This window comes from Poecilia latipinna, unplaced genomic scaffold (assembly GCF_001443285.1).
Source record: "Poecilia latipinna isolate Pla-1442-1.1 unplaced genomic scaffold, P_latipinna-1.0 Scaffold8, whole genome shotgun sequence".
NCBI lineage: Eukaryota > Metazoa > Chordata > Actinopteri > Cyprinodontiformes > Poeciliidae > Poecilia > Poecilia latipinna.
Window position 1 is genome coordinate 324708 of NW_015112624.1, and position 14166 is coordinate 338873.

The 14166-nt window shown below is 41.2% G+C and overlaps 1 protein-coding gene across 2 annotated transcripts in view; it reads right to left on the minus strand.

Moving 5' to 3' along the window:
• LOC106944553 (trichohyalin) overlaps positions 1 to 12308 on the minus strand; it is a 37095-nt gene extending 24787 nt beyond the window's left edge. The window contains exons 1-5 of one of the 2 annotated variants that reach the window (XM_015027603.1): positions 11991 to 12308; positions 8126 to 8220; positions 5088 to 6310; positions 4891 to 4963; positions 1013 to 3994 (exon numbers count right to left, since the gene is read on the minus strand). In XM_015027603.1, coding sequence (XP_014883089.1) covers positions 1013 to 3994; positions 4891 to 4963; positions 5088 to 6310 — 4278 coding nt within the window. In that variant the 5' untranslated portion in view covers positions 8126 to 8220; positions 11991 to 12308. Of the gene's footprint in view, positions 1 to 1012; positions 3995 to 4890; positions 4964 to 5087; positions 6311 to 8125; positions 8221 to 11990 lie in introns of those variants that run through there. The other variant, XM_015027612.1, reaches the window with a different exon arrangement.
• Positions 12309 to 14166: the final 1858 nt, after the last annotated feature.

Genomic DNA, 14166 nt, shown 5'->3' on the forward strand with positions numbered 1-14166 from the left:
GTATGTAAATAAATGTGATTAATTGCGTTCAAATTTTTGACACATAAAAACCTATGTAATTAATTAATCAAAATTAATGTGATAAAAGTTCTGGCCCTATTTTTTTTTTACCTGTTCAACAATAAACCAAATATGCAATACTTTAAGGAAATGAACAGTCATCTGCTTTTTTGTAGAAAAAGGGATTCATAAAGCTGTGAAGATCCAAAAGATAAAACGCTTCAAGTACCTGTCTTACCTTGTTGAAAGAAAGGTATGCAACTCACTAAATCTTTTGTTTTGGTTGATTGTTATGGTCAAAATTTTTTTTTAGTTTACTCTCAGTAACAAGTTGGCTCACTCTTTACTCTTCCTGTGTTTGATCAAGTTTAACAAACAGGTGCACCTAAATCTACTTTTAAAGAAAATGGAAATTGTTGTCCAATTTCTACAAAGTTAAGAGGAAAGCAAAAAAATAGGCAGATGATGATGAATGTGTTCTAGTTAATCTTCTTTTAAAGAAGTTTCCAAATTGTCGGTGAATGATGGTGGCATTTGACAAAATATTGCCTGTTTCACATTTGGTTACTGTAATGTGTCTTTAGAGCATAAAACACTTTGAACTACCTTAGAGATCAAATGTACGATACAGATCAACTAAGACAATGACTTAAATTTGAGTGAATTTCACCCCAAAGATTATTCACAAAGTGTCTGTCTCAGGGTATTATAAGCCTGGCGGGGCACCAGGCTTTATTTGTTCCCCCACCAGGCCAATCATTGCTTATTTACTCAAGTCGTTTTAAAATGTTTACATTTTTTAGGACTTTATAGTTGGTGTTGAGGTGTTAATCTTCCAATCTTTCAACAACATACGATTATCAAGTGATATTTTCAACTTTAAACATTTTTTAACTCAACGACGAGCCGCTGATTGAATGACTGTCGTAGCATCCAACCACCGGGCTTAGCAAGTTTTCTGGGGGAAACCTTGCATCTGTAGCCACTGCCTGATCAGATTAATCTCTCTCACCTGGGATCCCTGGGATCTCCTGTGGCCGTGGGCGTCTCTCCTTTCTTTTGGAGGATGGGGCTCTCTTGGGATCCAGATCTGCTCTCCAAGGCTACTATTGGAAAGATCATGAAGAAAGTTCCTCGTTTGTGGCTCTTTCCCTGAAAGAGGAGACAAGAAGAGGGGCTCATCCAGGAAAGCGGGCCTGTGCCGTTGTGGGCTGGGATGCCTCTCCTCTTGTTTGAGGAGAAGTTGTTCTGGGCTGAGCTTGTTGGACGCTCTCTTGGGTTCCATCACTGGTTTGTCCACCGACATCTCAACGGGCCGCAGCTCCCATGGATCCTGAGGGGATGTTGTCCACACTGGACTCGAGAAACCTGCTGAAGTCTGTGCTGGAGCTTTCCAGCTGACGTCTCTTTCGGGCTGCAACCAAACCCCGAAATCAGCATCTAGTCCCAGAATACCAGAAGCAGGAAGCGAGTCTTTGCTTGGTGAGCCTTGAGCGTGAGACGTAAAGGAGTCGATGTCAAGAATCACAGGTTTATATGGCTCCCTCCACCGTGGCGAGGCGTCACTGTGCTGGGGAGACGCTGGAGACAGCGGATCACTTCTGAGGACAGAGTCCAGGTCCAGAACTTTAGGTTTCAGAGCGGACGACTCCAACCACAGCCTCTCCTGCTCCTCCTTCTTCTGCTTCTCCTTCAGTCGCTGCCTCTCCGATTCTTGTTGCTTGGCTATGTGCCTCATTTTCTCCGCCTCCGCCTTTTCCATCTTCTCCTTTGCTTTATGTTTCTCTATCTCCAGCTCCTTCCTCTGCCGGTCCTTCTCCTGTTCTCGTCTCAGCCTCTCGTTCTCGAACTGCTGTCTCTCGAAGTCCAGCTGCCTCTGCTTCTCCTTTTCCACCTCTCTCTGCCTCCGTTTCTCCCTCTCTCTCGTCTCAATCTCCGTCTGACGCTCGATCTCCAACTCCCTCTGTTTCGCTTTCTCTTTCTCAAGCTCTTTTATCTTCAACTCTTCCTGCTCCAAACCCATCTGTCTTAATTTTTCGGCCTCTCTCTCTTTCTTTTCTCTCAGTCTCTGCTTCTCTAGCTCAACTAGCTGCTGCTTCTCCATCTCTTTGAGCTTTTCCAATTGCTCCTTCTTCTTCCTTTCCTGCTCCTGTTCTCGTCTCAGCCTCTCATTCTCCAACTGCTCTCTCTCCATGTCCAGCTGTTTCTGCCTCTGTTTCTCCAGCTCCCTCTCCTTTTCCATCTTAATCTCCAACTCACGCTGTCTTTCTTTCTCTTTTTCAAGCTCCCTTATTCTCAGACTTTCCTGCTCCACAGCCATCTGCCTTAATCTCTCTGCCTCTTTCTCTGCCCTCTCTCTTGATCTCTGCTTCTCTAGCTCAACTAGCTGCTGTCTCTCCATCTCTTTCAGTTTTTCTAACTCCTCTTTCCTCTTCCTTTCATTCTCCTGTTCTTTTCTTAATCTCTCTTTCTCCCACTGCTGTCTCTCCACGTCTTGGTGTCTCTTCTCCTTTTCCATCTCCCTTTGTCTCTGTTTTTCCAGCTCTCTCTTCCTTTCCATCTCCATCTCCCTCTCCTTTTGTTTAGCTCTTTTCTCAAGCTCTTTTATCTTCAGCATTTCCTGCTCTAAAGCCATCTGTCTCGATTTTTCGGCCTCCTGAGCCTTTTCTCTACAACTCTGCCTCTCTAACTCGATTAGCTGTTGCATCTCCATTTCTTTCTGCCTCTCCATCTCTTTTTGCCTCTCTTGTTCTTGTTTTTCTTTCTGGAGTTGCCGCTGTCGCTCCCTCTCCAGTTCTTGCCGTTTCTGTTTTTCCATCTCGAGTTTTTGTCTTTGCTGCTGCTCCTCAAGTTCTCTCTTCTCCTTTTCAAACGCTTTTTGCCTTTGTCGTTCGAACTCTCGCTGCCTCTCCAACTCCTTCATTCTTTCAAAGTCTACATGTGCTTGCTTCTCGAGCTCATTCATCTTAGCCGGGTGTCTTTCTTGCTCCTGTTGCTCTTTTGTCTTTTTTAATTCCATTACATCCTCTTTGGTTTGTTCTTCCATCTGGGAGCTGACCTCCATGGACGGGACGGTGTTCCTCTGCATTAGTTCGTCAAACTTCTCTTGAGTGGGGGAGATTTGCCCAAACGCTTCTTCAAGAGAAGGGTTCCTCCTGGCTGAATAGATTTGCCCCTGTGAGCCCCCCAAAGCTGATCTCACAGATAGATCATTGAAGTGCAGATTGGCACCAGAAAGGCTTGATCCCACCCCTCCAGGCGATGCTGGATCTTGCATCTGTCCAGTTAAAGCAAAGTAAGTGGCCTTGGGTTTCTGCGGCTCTTCTCCCTGCAGCATTTTTAAACGTTTAGGGGCGGCTACATCCTGGTCTTTCTCCGAACCCACTTGCCCCTCGTTTTCCGATTCCTGCGGGATCCCTTTATGCAAACCTTCCCCCTGATCGAAACTGGTGGTAGTCCACTTGTGCAAAGCCCCCACTCTGAGGTACCGCGGCGGTGGGTCGGCCACCTGTGCGGCCGGCCTGGCTCGTTCCGAGCGCCTGGTGCGGAGCGTCATGGCCTTGTCTTCCCACTGGGCCGCCGGGACGCCCTCACTCACTGCTCGGTTCTCTTCAGCCGCCTGGACCGTGTCGAAGGCGTGTGAGACCCAGAACGGATCCGAGGGGGACGCGGGTTCCCTGTAGGTGGCTGTGACGAGGGATCCATCATCCTCCACCTCTTCCTCCTCCTCATTTTCTCTCGTGAAGAACACGCCACCATCCTTGGGTGATTCATCCTGGTCCATCATGAACACACTCTGCCTCTCCACAATGTTGTCAAACAAGGAAGCTCGCACTGTGTGCAACTCGGCACCAGAACTGCTTTCTTTGGGATGAGGCCACGGCAGTCCTGCTTCCGACCCTTCAGGCGTGAGGCCCTTTCTGGACTCTGATGGGGAATCCTTGAAATCCAGGAACATCTTGTGGTCGTTGGGAGTGGGTGTTGATTCCTCGGCCTGGGAAGACGAGAGAAGATCCACACAAGTTAGATTATCCGTATTGCAAAAGTCTTTAGAAAGGAAGAAGAGACGGTTTAAACACAACTCTGCAATGGAGCTTTAACAACCATTAAACCAGGAAATGAACACGACAAACAGAACAAGATGCAACATAGGAGGTCAAGTGTTTAACCCACTTTTACGTATGCAAACTTATGAACAGTGGATGAGTCGCTGAAACTGCAACCAAGCCTTATTAAAATGAGCTTCCACCACTAACGTTTAAAGGGAAGAATTAAATTTAAATGTCTAAGGTTTCACTTTTTTTCATCCATTTGTGACCTACATTTTCTCTTGCAATGCCTGTCATCAGATATGAACATTGTTAAAGTAAAGTTATGGAGAATCTGTTGAACACATGAAGGAAAAAATGCACATAGAAAGTTAAGTTCATCTGTCAGATCTTAGAAGTTATTCCTGATCCTATGTGCAAATCAATATCAGCTGTGGGGTTTATTCAGACCTCAAAGGAGTTCCTTGGACTTTCCAATTGTTCTGAATATGGGCTAATGCAAAGGGTGTGGTCATAAAAACCTACAATAAATTCAAACTTGTGTAGCACATATTGTATGATCATTTACCCTGATGTAAAGAGCAATCAAAATACCATGGCATTTGTGTCATTACAAATGCATATAAGCTCCTGACCTCAACTGCAAGTCCAGATTTCAAATGGTAAACCCTTTATCCTGCCATTTCCTCCTTTCCTTTACATTCATCACACAATAGGCTCTAAAAGCGTTTCCTAAAACTAAGCTGTAAAAACACCTCTCACTGCTGTTCTCATTTGTCTGCTAAAAATACATCGGACCAAACGAGAACCCCGATGCGGCAAAGCTCGGCCCCTCTCTTACCCCTCTCTGAGACTCTTTGCTGACGTCATGTCGATCTGCTGCCTCAAGGTCTGGTGAGCGCTCAGATGAAAACCTGATGAACATACATCATACGAGACAAAAGCATGCATGACAATGGAACTCATGCACCCACACACACACAAAAAAAAACACTGAACAGAAACAATCAGATGAAAGAGAATAAGCGGAGCTCTTACTTTTTGGTGAGGTCCAGAGGCAATGGGCGGGGCTTCATCACCGGCTTCGCGGCGGGGATCGGACTCGGCGTGGTATCCACGGTCAGCTGCTTGATGAGCTGCTTCACGCCCATGGACGATTCCGCCTCCGGAACCGGCTGCACCGGAGAGGGCGGATCAGCCGTCGCGCTCGGAGAGGACGATGCATCGAGGAGGAGACTTATCCGAGACTTGATGCTCGCCACCGGCTTAACGTCCTCACCGTCCCTCGCAGCAGCTACGTCCACTTTTTGCTTGGAGAGAGTTTCATCAGCAACGCCGTCAGCACTGTCTGGTGTTGCGCTTGGAGGTGTTTTCTCTTGTTCTTGGTCCTGATCCGGTGGAGTGTCCGCTTTGGGGCTTTTCCGGTGCAGAGACAGACCGATAGACTCAAACTTAGACGTGAGATCGGCTGAAAGGGGTCGCCTCGCTACCCAGCGAGGAGCGGGGACAGGTGTCTCAGTTTTAGCCGGTGCAGCAGGAAAAATAGCTGAAACGGGTCTGGGTCTCCTGGGCTGCGTTCGCAGTTGCACGGCTGCTTCAGGAGATTTGTTTTTTGCTTCTTCGTCCTGCCCTGCTGCAGCAAGAAACTCCATCGATTTGGCTCTGGTCATAGATCCTTCCTTACTCTCACCGCTCTCATTTTTAACTGAAGTGGTCCCAGACCACTCAGCTGCCGAATATGTTTTAAGACTCTTGGAATAAGCCAAGTTCGACGCAGCAGGTTTTTGCCTCACGGTCGGGATGGGGCGGCTTGATTTACTGGGCTCCACGGGATCAAGGGGAGGGACCGGTTTAAAAGGCTGGATCACAGGCTTGGTTGTCTGGCCAGTTTTCAATGAATTCGGTGTTCTGAAGGAAGTAGCAGCAGGACGGTTGGGGTTGGTGGACACAAGCCTCGCTGTTGGTTTCGGTGTGTTTGGCAGATCTGGTTTGGACCCAGAAATGCGAGTGGGCTCTGGGCGGGGTTTGGTTTGGGGTTTGGGGGCAAGTATGGGCTTAATGGTGGGATTTTTCTCCACAGCAAACGGCTTGGGTGTGAGCCGAGGCTTAGGGTTTGGGGCAGGTTTGTTGGATTCCGACGTGACAGACGGCATCTCCATGGCGTTCTTATTGCTGGAGTCAGTCAGGGGACTGAGGTGGAGTCGTCCTCCTGCCCCGGTTCCCCCAACCTCACTGGTCTGGACCTCCACCTGAGCAGCCATCCTTTACAACACATACACAAAAAGAAAATGACTTTTTGAGCTTCTTAATATCTGTAAATCGCACAATAATCAATCTTCAAATGCTGTTATGCTTCCCGAGAACTGCTTTCCTGATGACTTGCATCGGACTTGCAAATAGTTTACTACCTACCAGTAAACGCTATGCTAGCTGCTAAAACATTTGCCGTTGATGTCGCTACTGACTGGAAAACAGCTATTTTTAGGGTCAATAAAGAATGTAAAATTACTATAAAGGAGTACGATTATAAGGTGCTCTGTTTATTCGTTGGACAATTGTCTGTTCAGGAACATGCTTGATGAAGACATATAGAAAGGTTTTTAAATAGAAGTTAGGAAAATTATTTAAACAATGTTCTCATATCGTCTGGTTTTGAAGATCTTGGTCTTTAAGATAACCTCTCCTAATTTCACTGATCAGATCTAAAGCAAACGGTGACATGCTAATCATCATGTTTTCATGACAAGCACTAATTTTAAGAGTTTTGCTGTTGTTTTACACATCTTTATCAGCAGTAAAGTGGAGGATGTTTTATTTAATATTTTGATAGCCAGGAGAGCTAATCTATGAAGTGGGAAAATGATCAGCTTATATTTGATTAAACAGTAGATTTTAGATTAAATTTAAAAAACAGAAAAAAGTGAATTATCAAACACTCCTTTAATAACTCTAAACAGGCTGTACATGTATGCATTGTCTTAGATAATGACACAGTAAGACACACTAAACCCTACAACAAGATTCAAACAATAGTTTTTTTTTCTTCTTCTTCCAAAACAAAGTCAACAATTATTACATTCCATGAACTGGATCATTGACCTGGTTGGCTACTCTGGAGTCTGCTGCTTGTCTTGCCGACTGTAGTCAAAAAACCATTACATTAATGAGAGCAGGAGGACACTCCTTCTGGCTTTTAAACAATGACTTTCCTTGCAAGTGAAAGATGAATAGAGGAGTGACGCTAGTGTGGCAAAATTCTCTCAGGCATTTCATTAAAAAAAGGTTACAAAACTTTCAAAAGGGGGGAAAGAAAAAGTTCCAACTTTAAAAAAAAAAAAAAAAAAAAAAAAAAGACCAGAAAACAGTCAAAGCTTAATAACAATTACATGTAACTTGTTTATTTATTTTCTTGCCTGACTGCACATACCCTAAAGGTTGGATCTGCACTTCCTTGTGCACCAATACGTGTACAGACACATCTCCAGAAAGTAAGTCCCTCTGTTTGTTTTTTCAAACATATTCTTATTGTTGTTGGACTAGAAAAGCAAAAAAAAACAACAAAATAAAACAAAAAAACAAAACCCGCAGCACAAAGCTGGAATTACTGGTGTAACAACGATCATGAGTAACGATCGCACGTCTCCGAGGTGAATCCCGGGCCAGGCGGGGGGTGGACAGTGGTACAATGTCACTGTTTACCTTCCTTGTAACTCAGGCCTGTCAAGCCTTCCACGCTGAATGAGGGACTCCATGGAAAACTTTCAGCAGGCTGCCGGGAACCGTCCGGCTCTACCATTTATTAACTTCCGCACTCATTTTAGACCTTTGACCCTTATTTGAGGATAATGAAGCAATTGGATAACTGAAATGAATGATTACATACAATTCATCTACCATCGTTGCCATAGTGACAAGGTGAGCCAAAACTGAAACGCAGAATATCGTTTCCCGGCCCTTTAAGAGGCTCTGACATCTGATAACGCGTTCCACATGTTCCTTCGCTCGTCGACTTTGTAGCACAGACTCTGTAGATTCTTTGAGTTGCGACAAACAATCCCACCACCACGGTGGCCTACCTTGGCAGATGTTAACCGTCTGCGGAAGAGCTTGGGCCTTTGTTGTAGCCAAGCCTCGATGTCATAGCACACAAGGGGGACCGGGTTGAAGATGCCTAAGAGAAATTCACAGGCGCACAAAAGCTTTTCATTAGACAAGACAACAAAGTAGGAACAAAAAATAAAATCACTGCAGAGGAACAAAAGGATTAATCCGACTGTGGCGTCACTGTGGCATTCTCACGCCTCCCTTACTGAAGCAAAGAGATGATAAAACGCACACTCACACAGACTTGAGTAAACACAGTCACGCCCATGCATTCGAGTCGACTGTGGCAAACTGTGTTAGGATGTAAAAATACGGCAGAGTGCTCCAGGAAATTCACGAACTCCGCACGGCTCTCCGTTGACTCTCTGCAGTCAACGTATATTTGCATCAACGCCTGGATCGCTACTCCAAATACCCCGCGCTTTTTTTTTTTTTTTTTTTACCCCGTGTATGTCTATGCAAAGTCAATCTGCGGATATCAGAAGTGTAATTAACACTCCCTTTTTTGTGCTGAGTCAGTAGGACACGAGGAAGGAGGAAAAGGGAGCAATGCTGAGAAAGCACCGTGGAAAGAAGACGTTACAAAGTGTTTTTTTTTAGTTTTCCTTATTTGTTTAAAAAGTGACCTTTTCGTGTTGACAGGAAACGCCTCTGCCAGGATGGAATGCTAAACATTTACTCTGATGGTGGGGTCGGGCAGCCCAGCAGGGATTAGATCAGTCTCTGTCTTACATAGGCTGAGACAAGCATTCTGCACACAAGTCATGACTGAATCCTGCAGAAAACAAAATAAAAGTAACACACTTGTTTGTTTTTTCTTTGTTTTTTTTTGTTTTTTTAAAGTTAGTTTCATCTACAAATTTGGCATCAAGTTTGAGGAAGACCACAAATGCATTTTGGTATTTAGCAGGCAGTTCCTGCAGGCCACAGGGTAAATCTGCAGGGAGTCTGTTTTGTTTTGACACCAAAGGATGTGAAGTCAGTAACCTGGCTCAGCTGGTTTATTCAAAGGTTACACAAAGGAATTTCCCTCAGACTTTTATGCTGAAAGAGTTTCAGACACTGACCAAGCATCAGGGCTAATAACGAAACATCCATAAGGACTAATAAAGATGGCGGCTGCCATTTGTCTGTACAGGTTAGGGAACAGGCAATTAGATTAGACCTGCACAATATGAGGAAAACATGCAATTACGGTGGTGAATATAATCAAGGCTAATCCGTTCAATCGTGATTAATTGGGTTAAATTGTGATTCGTCGATTATTTAAATAGTTTTTCAATTGACTGAGTAATCAATTAATCGCTACCAAGAGTGTGCAAATTTAATAAAGGCCATTTGGTAAAAAGAAAAACCTTTTCAGAGCAATGAACAAGCCAAAACTGTACAATAAAACCAATATGCCTTCTGAATTGAAGATTAAAACACCTTTATCTGTAAATATGTTTTAGCCAAAAACTAAAACTAAAGTTTTAGCTTCTAATTCACTAAAGGAATGCTGCCTGGTATTGCATCTTAGGCACCAAAATGTTTATTTTCTTCTTTAAAAAGGAACTGAATCATCTGGTATGAAAAGGGTTTATGTACATAAATAAAAACTGTGCCAATTTTTTATCTGATTAATCTTCATAGTAATCAATAGATTAATCGATTACTAGAATAATCGTTACTTGCAGTCCTACTAATAATATGAATTGCAATAACAAAACAATTACTTAAGTCTACAGTGGTAAAGTTTTCACCTTGGAATATCAGGTGGTGTAAACATGACGTTTTTTGCAATGTAAGAAAACTTATATTATAAATACGACAAGATGATTTTACTGATTAATATTGATTTATGCAGCATATTAGATCCTGGAGATTGTTAACTTGAGTATGCAGACTCAAAAAAAGGCCATTCAGTAAAAAAAAAAAAAAAAAAAAAGATATGCAGTGAAATTAAGCTAAAAACTATTTATGTTTATATATATATTATTATTATTATTATTATTATTATTATTGTTATTGTTATTATTATATTTATTGAAATAAATGCATTTCAATAAATATATTTATTTATTGAAAATATGTTTCAGTCAAAACTCCTCAAGTGGTGTAGTTTTACTTCATCTGGTTCAAATGAAGGAAAGCTGGTTTAGGCAGCAAAATTTGTATTTTCTTATTTTAAAAATGAATTGAATTATTTGTTTATTTGCATCTTTTAATTTATTTTTTAATATTAACCTGCTGATACCCTTTTCTCACCCAAAGGAATATTATACATAAATAATCATTCAGTAAGCTGTGTGAACTGTGTTTTATTTGAAAATTAAAGGTAAAAAAAACATTACCTATACGAGTAAAAAAAAACCCTAACCAATTTCAACATCACTGCATACGACTCTCAACATCATCAGATTTGAATTGTGAGAATATCTTTGTACAGTAGCAAACGTGATTTTTTGGGGGGGTGAATTAAAAGACTACTGTAAATCAACTACCTGATATTTAATCTAAACAATACAAAAGTCGAACACAGCTGTCTTTTTGTTTCACCTAAACTAATAAGTTAAAGTCAAGTTATTTTATGGCTCTCTGATTTATTTGACTTGCAACATTTGCTGACGTAAGAATTTATTCCACAGATTTCTCAGAGTTTCAGCTTCCAACAGTCAGTCCGATGCCGATTCAGTGATCGGCATTGGCAAGGAGACGTCTGACCGATACACAGCATATGTTTATAACTTATCAATCAGAGGCCAATCAAGAAATAACTGGCTAATTTCAATCTCCAGATAATTATCGATTGGTGTACATTTAAACTTTAAACATTTCCGAAATAAATTTTCGCAAAATTTCCGCAATTAGTTAATATGTGGTATATTCTTTCTAAAAAAATAAATAAAAAATAAGTCAAATAAGCATGCAAAAGTATTCCGATTTTTGCATTTTTGGTCTTGTTGATCAAAGAAAGAGTCAACTGAGGAAAAATGAGTCAAGTTTAAACATAAATAAATGTAACTGTAAATAAGTCAAAGTCGTAAATAATCAGAGGCTAATTTTATGTGTTAAGATGCTTGCTCACATATAAATACATGACGGTAACAGCAAGAGAAAGCAAAATCAGTCTGTCAGACATTTGAATGGACGATTATTACATATCAGAGAGGTTTAAGAACATAAGTTTTGGACAATAAATTACATTAATTCTACTTGAATCAAACAACAAAACCAATCAAGAGACGTGGATTTTTTTTCCCCTCCAAGTTAATGTGATTAATTCCAGAATTGGAGCACATAAAAAGTCTGCCCAGATAAAACTCAAAGGAGGAAATAGGAAGAGAAAGGAAATTGGTATCGGTCGGGAAAAGTCCGACTGGTGCAGCTCTAAGTAAAAGCCAGTGAATGCAGATTTTATGACACACGCGTTCAGAAACCGTGTCTGATAATTCATATTTTGGTCAATAACAACGGCGTACAAGACAGCCAAAGCTGTTTTAGTTTAAACATTTCAACAAGTGTTATCTCTTCCTTGTTTCCTCCCAGCTCATCCCAACTATCTGGATCAGTAGGGACAGTATCCGGTCGAATTTACCGAAACGCAAATTTTGGCCGTGCACCGAACAGGACAGAATTTCACTGGGAAAAAAAAAACTTGTTCACACTTAATGAAGAGCTCGGACTTATGAGCAACCATGGAGACTTAAAACAGGAGGACCTATAAACCGCATCAACAGATTGCTCGCTAGCAACCGAAAGGCTAACAACTCAAGAAGCTGAACTTTCAAAATGGAAACACTGACTGAACCTGTCTTTCTTTCTCTGCCTGGTTTATCCATTCTGGAGACAACTTACCAAACGGAGAAGTGTTTTGTTTTTGTTTTTTTTTTTCCTCTGCCACCGTCGAATCAACTCCAAACTGGGTTAAATTCAGCCAACTTTGCACGGTAGTCCCAGAGCCTCGGTAGTTAGTTAATACAGAGGCTAGCAGTGTGGCTAATTTAGCTGGTTTACTCAGCTAGCCAAATGACTGGCTATCCCGTCTCAGGTTGCAGTGTTGTTGACAGGACCGACCAGACAGCGCTGAGCAGCCAACAAGCAGTCTGACTGGTTAGCTACAAAGATCCATCAAGCTGGACACACGGGCTACCGCCTTTCCGGTCAATACTTTCAAAATAAAGGACCATGAAAGTAGAGCGCTTCTGCAAAACAGTTGAATGTGATTTCAAAACCCGTCTTCATCAAATCCATATGATTTTTTAAAAATAATTAGACTGTAAATGAAGTCTGAACATTTCTAGTAAGGAAATCTGTACATTCCTGTGGTTGGTGCCGTGGTTGTCTTGACAAACAGTTTTCATGCCTGTTTTTTATTGCTTCATTTTCCTGAAAAGGTTTTGCTGCAGGAGTTCAGAATTCAAATAACCACATGTGAAGGTGGAAGTTGAGTAGAAATATGCATATAAAGGGCAAACAAGAAATATACAGAAGTACTGGAAAAAGCTCTGTTCAAATATGCCTTTTATGATGTCAGCATAAAGCCAGGTGAGCAAAGAGGCTTATTTTGAGGGATGATTATAATTTATCTTGACTTACAGCAAAATTAAAAACAAACCAAAAACACTATAATGTTTTATATATGACAAGCTATAGCTGAGTTGTGCCGTTTTTACAGAAAGGTATGGTTAGCAAATTTATTTTTTTCAGTGTGCCGCTGACCTTCACTTTTGGAAACACAAAAATTATATTTGAAAGATTATATGTTAGAAAGATTACAATTTTAGTCATTAAATATTCAAGATAACACTACCCGTCTAATTTACACATACTGGAATCGTACTTTTTTGTGAACCTAAAGCTGAGCAGTTTTTTTTTTTTTTAAATCCCCTTCACATAAATTCAAATAGGTAGATTTACAGAACAGAGGAAAGTATCTTGAACCAATTTGAAAACGATAGAACATTAATACTATAATGGGGAGCAGAATTAAAAAACGAATCATTTGCGATACCTTATTTCTAAAAGAACATGTATTTTGAATAATAGGCTAATGGCACAAAGAAAATCTTAACACAGATGCCTCTTTCTTCCAAAGGCATACAAAAGACTTTAAAAAATGTTGAATTCCACACTAAATGGCGAACTTCAACACATTACCGAAGTGATGCAAAATTAAAAACAGTAAGACTGCCCGAGAACCCAATTTAAAAGGTACGTGAATAAAACCTAGTAATCCGAAAGTGTGAAGTGTTAGCTTCTAACTTCCGGTTTCCAACGAACGGAAAATAAATAACTTTACATACATTTGTATTTGGATAATAAATTTGATACAAATTAACAATCTACTCTAGTAAAAAAAAAATCAATTAAGTCTCAAAGAATAACTTGTATTTTAATTGACTACTTTGCAGCAGTTTTCCACTCGGTGGAGAACGGCCAGTGACAGCTTTGCCTGGTACACTGTGGGCGTTATCAGCACTGCCCTCTTGTGGAACAAGAGCAGTACTGCATGAACATGATTTCAGAAATTACGGTACACGGTTATAATTGTGCATAAATCTTTATTTGTTACAACATACTAACTATGCTGTCTGCCCCATAAACCTGCTCAAAAATATAGGTGAATTGAAGAACCCTAAAAAAAAAAAAAAAAAAAAAAATCCAATCCACTTCATAGTTAGCATGAGCCCAAATCTCAGCAATCCTCCAGCTCCGCACATCCTCCGGCACACACAAACAAATTTCAACTGGGTATAATGATAGTTAGGGTAAACATTCCCAATCAGAAAATGAAGCAGGACAAACTGAAGGAAAAAGAAAGTGCGTGTTTCAGCTTTCAACAAGCAGAGATGCTTTATAGAGTGAACAGAACTGATATTATTTTAGTTAACAATACTGTTTTCTTTCTTGTACTAAAACATGTCCTTATGATAGAGCTAGAAAATGCAACAGCTCCATCTTTTCCAAAACTATTTGGAAGGCAGGCGTCCAGGATGATGTGGTGTAGGTGCAACATACCTGCAGCTGGCTG